This window comes from Phyllostomus discolor, chromosome 6, assembly GCF_004126475.2.
Source record: "Phyllostomus discolor isolate MPI-MPIP mPhyDis1 chromosome 6, mPhyDis1.pri.v3, whole genome shotgun sequence".
Lineage (NCBI taxonomy): Eukaryota > Metazoa > Chordata > Mammalia > Chiroptera > Phyllostomidae > Phyllostomus > Phyllostomus discolor.
This window is the reverse complement of record NC_040908.2, coordinates 157,142,722-157,148,646: the sequence shown is the minus strand read 5'-3', so window position 1 is coordinate 157,148,646 and position 5,925 is coordinate 157,142,722. Positions and strand designations below refer to the sequence as shown.

Below are 5,925 nucleotides of genomic sequence, written 5' to 3'. Positions count from 1 at the left end.
CTTTTCCACTTTATTCTGGGCCCTTAGAAACTAACCAGTAAAATGGTCATCAACTGTTTTAAGTTCAGCCAGTGGAAGGAAATAACAGATCAGAGAGTGAAGAGACATCAAGGTGTTAATTCCTCTGCCACTTTACCTCATGAGCCACTTTGGAAATGGCTGTCTCTCTACTCAAGACACAGCTCCTGTCAAATGACACTCCTTTTTCTGTTACAGTTATTCCATGTTCTGAAAACAAATCTATTCCTATTTCCCCTTCATAACTGGGATAGTAATGATATCCCACTATTGTTAGTCCCAGGTACTTCACCATTTTTTCAAGTTCTTTAATCTTATAAACTCTTTGTGAATAGCTTCCAGTTGTTCCTTTGAAGAGTGATATCTGTTTCTTAGAGGACATTTCAGATGATAATTTTTAATGAACACATTTTTATAGAGAAATACCTCAGGCATCCCCATTAAAGCTAAGAATAATTCCAGGTATCCTTTCCTCACAGTTGCTACATCATTTTTCCTCTATTAAGTAATATAAAATGAGAAATGTGATACAAAATACTAGAAAGATATTGGAAAGAAAAGTCATTGATACCATTACTGCTCAGCAATATTCCAAAAGGTAACTGAATCTTAAAGAGCAAAATAAATACTGAGATTTTTAATGTTCCCAGAAAGAATGATTCAATGTGATGAAGACATCAATTATTTTCTAAATTAATTAGATATTTAATATACTGTCTGTCAAAATCTTAGTAGGTTTCTAGACCTCTGAAGTTATTTTAATAATTATGTGAAAAAAATAATTATTATGTGGAAAATAGTTGTTTTAAAGAGACAGCATTGTTTTTAATAAGAGTATTGTGTACTAGAACTCTTAACAGATATCAAAGCTACTTACATTACCTAAAATAACATAGTATTGCCTTAGGATTAATAAACCAATCAAAAGAAAAGAGTCTAGAAATAGGTAAACAAGTATTTGGACTTAATTGTAAATGTGACATATTAGATTAGGCAAGTAGGTTGCATTGTTTTCAAAGTGTTCAAAAACCTGGTTTTATCACAACAAAAGCCCTTTACAAAGTACATTTTAATTCTTTAAACACATGCACACACAAATGCACACATATAAACACAGGCAGGAATGTAACAGATAATACATCTTTAGGAGAAAACTGTAACCATCCATAAAAGTGAGCAGGCAAACAGCCTACTTAACACAAAGTAGTTTCTTTCATGATGTCCATAGCAGCACAGAGTAGCAAGCTGGCCAAATGGGTTCATAACATGTGGTATATTTAGACATGGAATAATACACAGCAGGGAACTGGTTGGACTACAGAGACATGCAGCAACATGCTTGTTTCTTAGGAAGTGAACATTGTAGACCAAAGACTCAGAAAACTTTGTCCTATGTAGCATAATTTAATAAAGGTAAGGAATATGAAAATGTACACTCTATAACTTAAGAATACATACATATACAGTTAAACAATTTTTAACTATGATTCATAAAGAATTCAACATTGAGATTACCTCTGGAAAGAGGGAAAGGAATGATATACACAGGTAACTTCAATATTGATCATATTCTGGGTATTAATTGAATATATTATTCATATGCATTAAAAATATGTAATAAAATTTTTAAAAAAGAAAAGTTCTAATTTTTTTTAGTTAGGAAAAAACTCTTACAAAACATAGATGATGTTCCTACAATAAAATGAAAGCAATTCCATTTTCTTCCTAGTTTGTGATGTTCTGGAGGGCTGCATGCTGAAAAAAAATTTTTTTTAAGGTAAGATTGGACTTCCGGCAAGAGGGAGGCAATGGTGGACACACTGTACCTCCATGCACAACCAAGATTAGAACAACAACCATTGAGAGGCAGAATAACACCCAGAACTGACAGAGAATTTATCTTAATGAAAGTCGGACAGCCAAGAAGTTGAAGTAGACCCGTTCATCCAGACCAGTAGGAGGGGCGGAGAGGAGCAGCTAGGCATGGGTTGTGGTGCGCAAGGAACAGGGTGAATTGGGCACATAAGGCAACTGGAAGCGCATAAGGCATCTGGGGCATGCAGGATCACAGCAGGTGGACCCTGAGTATGCAAGCGGCAGCTGGAGGACCCAGTGAGGCAGCATTGTGGACCAGGGCAGAGAGTGCAACCCAGGATCCCAGAGAAGGCACTGAGGTCCCAGGAGAAAGAAGCTACCACCATTGTTCCTTCCTGCCCCTGCCCCCACATACAACATCACAATCTAGTGACTGGGGTGCCCAGCCCCAGTGAACACCTAAGGCTCTGCCCCTCACTGTAACAGGAGCGACCAGACCAAAAAAAAAAAAAAGAGAGAGAGAGAGACATGTCTCAAACAGAAGAACAGATCAATGCCCCAGGACTCATCCTTTGGAGTGACCAAGAGATAGCCAATCTATCAGATGCACAGTTCAAAACACTGGTGATCAGAAAGCTCACAGAATTGATTGATTTTGGGCACAAATTAGATGAGAAAATGCAGGTTACCATAAAAGAGATGAAGGAACATGCACAGAGAACCAATAGTGATGAGAAGGAAACTGGGACTCAAAACAATAGAGTCGACCAGAAGGAAGGATAAGAGATAAGCAAGAGATAAGGGGACAGTAACCTATGAAGGAGTTCCCATCAGACTGTCAGCTGATTTCTCAAAACAGACCTTACAGGCAAGAAGGGGCTGGAAAGAAGCATTCCAAGTCATGAAAGACAAGGACCTATATCCCAGATTACTCTATCCAGCAAAGCTTTCATTGAGAATGGAAGGGCAGATAAAGTGCTTCTCAGATAAGGTCAACTTAAAGGAGTTCATCATCACCAAGCCCTTATTTTATGAAATGTTAAAGTGACTTATCTAAGAAAAGAAGATAAAGAAAAAACATGTATAGTAGAAGGACAGCAAACTCACAATTATTAACAACCACACCTAAAGCAAAACCAAAAGAAACTAAGCAAACAACTAGAACAGGAACAGAACCACAGAAATGGAGATCACATGCAGGGTTAGCAACAGGGGAGTGGGAGGAGGAGGAGGGGGGAAAGGTACAGAGAATAAGTAGCATAGATTGTAGGTTGAAAATAGATAGGGGGAGGGTAAGAATAGTATGGGAAATGTAGAAGCTAAAGAACTTATAAGTATGACACATGGACATGACTAAAGGGGGGATATGGGTTGGAGAAGGTGTACAGGGTGGAGGGGAGTGAAGGGGGAAAAATGGGACAACTGTAATAGCATAATCAATAAAATATATTTTTTAAAAAAAGATCACAGAACTTGGAAAAAAAAGATAAGATGGAAAACCAAAATTTTGTTTATATACAAACAAACCATTATTAAGTCTATAATTTAAAGTATTGAAGTTGAATGCAACTTTTAGGGAACACATTGCTCTACAAAACAATACATTTCTTTACCCAATCTTCAGTGTCATGAAGACAAAATAAGCTCCATCTACTCTTTGAACAATGGTAAAAATGCACATAATTAGTGAGGAAAAGCATGAAAATATGTTTACAGCTTGGATTAGTATGGTATTCTGTACACCAATCAATAGCTAGGATCTGTTTTCATTGTCAACTATCGCATTCAGGTTCATCCCAACCTCTGAATATATCCAACATCCCATCTAGCAGAACTGTTCCATGATTGTGTATTTAAACAAATATGGTATCATCTCCCATCTAAACATCCTGAACTTCAAATGCACAGGCATCAAAATGAAAAACAGAAGTAATCTTGAACACAAAATGCTTAAGGCAGCTGAAAAATCTGTTGTATGCATTCAAAACATTAAAATTTTGAAATAAAAAACAAACTGACAGTAACCAGATGGGAGAGGAGAGGGGGATGCTTGGGGAAAATAAAGGAAAGGCCATCAAAGAACATGAATGAAGGACACATGGACAAAGCCAAAGGGTGTAGATTCAAGATTGGGAGGTAAACATGTGTGGGGCAGGAAAGCATGGTGAGGTGAAAATGGGGACAACTGTACTTGAACAACAATAAAAAATAAATAAAAACCACAATCTTAACCTTAGAAATTTGTTCTAAATATTAGCAAAATTGCTTTCTTATTATTTTAGATAAAACAAATTTTCAAAGATAGCTTGTTTTTCAATTTTTCAAAGGAAAAAAGACTCTTCTAAGGCCTATTTCAACATAAAAAGTAGAGAACAAACTGACCACGACCAGAGAGGAGGAGGTACGGGGCTAACGAGAAAAAGAGTAGGAGGAAATGAAGAAATACAAATAAGAAATTCATGGGCAGGGACAATGTAGGGGCATTGATTGTGGCTGGTGGGGGTTGCTGGTATGGGGCAGAGGAGATAAATGGGGAAAAAATCAGGACAACCGCAAATGAATAATTAAAAAAAGTTACAAGTTGAATTTATTTTATTTTTCCTAATAATAGGAATAATACCTGTGCCTTTTCATTCATCCTTCACAACTACCATATTAGATTGATTCTGACCTCAAAGGATAATTTCTTATACTTTTTGATACCTTTGTATGAATAAAGAAAAGGATCTCAAGAGAACTCATTGAGTTGACTAAATCATCCCCTGTTAGAATGCAATGCCTTGTTTTGCTTCAGAATTAATAACAAGTGCATTCAATATGAGTGACACATTCTCATTCTGCCCTTACCTAACTTCTTCCACCAAAGTGTTTTCATAGCATTTGTCATTTCTGCATTTCTCAAAGTGTATATTAGAGGATTCAACATGGGAGTGATAACAGTATAAGCCACACTTATGAATTTATCAACAGGGAAGTTAGAAACAGGTCTAACATACATAAAAATGCAGGGAACAAAAAAGACAACAACCACTGTGATGTGGGAACCACAGGTTGACAGGGCTTTGCGCCTGCCTTGCAGACTGTGAGTTTTAAGGGAACTTAGGATGACTCCATAGGATATTAGTAGACAAATAAAGATGACCATACAGATTGCTCCACCATTGGCAACCACAGTGATGCCTAAGAAGTAGCTGTCAGTGCAGGCAAGTTCTAATAGTGGGTACATGTCACAGGCAAAGTGGTCAATCACATTGGGGCCACAAAAGGGAAGGTTGTACACAAAGAGAATCTGGACCACAGAATGCACAAAACCTCCAGCCCAGGACACCACCAACAGCAGGATGCAAACCTGTCTATTCATGATGGTTATGTAGTGCAGTGGCTTACAGATGGCCACATAGCGATCATAGGCCATGGCCACCAGAAGGAACACCTCAGAACCTCCAAAAAGGTGTTCCAAAAACAGCTGTCCCATGCAAGCTGAGAAGGAAATTGTCTTTTGCCCACAAAGTAAGTCTATGATCAATTTGGGTGAAATGACAGTGGAATACACTGCATCCATGAGTGACAGATAGATGAGGAAGAAGTACATGGGGGAGTCCAGGGAGGGGCTGGCAAGAACAGTCACCACAATGAGCAGGTTGCCCACCATTGTCACAAAGTAAATGAGTAAAAATAAGACAAATAATGCTTTTTGGCCCCCAGGATCTTGAGTGAGGCCCAGGAGAACAAATTCTGTCACATTGTTACTATGTCCCATTTACTCTTCTCTAAAGCCTGTTTCTGGAATGAGAGGTCAGGAGAAGGGACCTGTAATGAAATCGTGAACATACTATGAATACATCCAGTACGTTTTGGAGTACACCTTCATTATTATATTATCTACAGGAGTTTACATACAATAAACATTTGGCGAAATTCTATGAGTTCTTCTTTCTAGTAGCCTATTGCACCTTCCCTTGACGATTTTCTGTCTCCTCAGATGATTTTGTTTGGGCTACTAGTGAGAGGTTTTCCCTCTAAGTCTTAGTGGATTGTAGACAGAAAAAAGTATCAAAAGCCCCACAGCCAATTGTGTCTTTAATAGAGCCT

The 5,925-nt window shown here is 37.8% G+C and overlaps 1 protein-coding gene and 1 long non-coding RNA gene across 2 annotated transcripts; one reads left to right on the top strand and one right to left on the bottom strand.

Moving 5' to 3' along the window:
• Nucleotides 1-1,122: 1,122 nt before the first annotated feature.
• LOC118501012 lies at nt 1,123-3,351 on the top strand. The gene is made up of 2 exons (XR_004903585.1): nt 1,123-1,795; nt 3,320-3,351. It is a non-coding gene; the product is annotated as an uncharacterized LOC118501012 (long non-coding RNA).
• Nucleotides 3,352-4,645: 1,294 nt separating this feature from the next.
• LOC114500164 (olfactory receptor 4A5-like) lies at nt 4,646-5,704 on the bottom strand. Its single transcript, XM_028516776.2, has one exon. It carries the CDS (start codon nt 5,591-5,593, stop codon nt 4,646-4,648), a length of 948 nt encoding a protein of 315 aa, XP_028372577.1. The 5' UTR covers nt 5,594-5,704.
• Nucleotides 5,705-5,925: the final 221 nt, after the last annotated feature.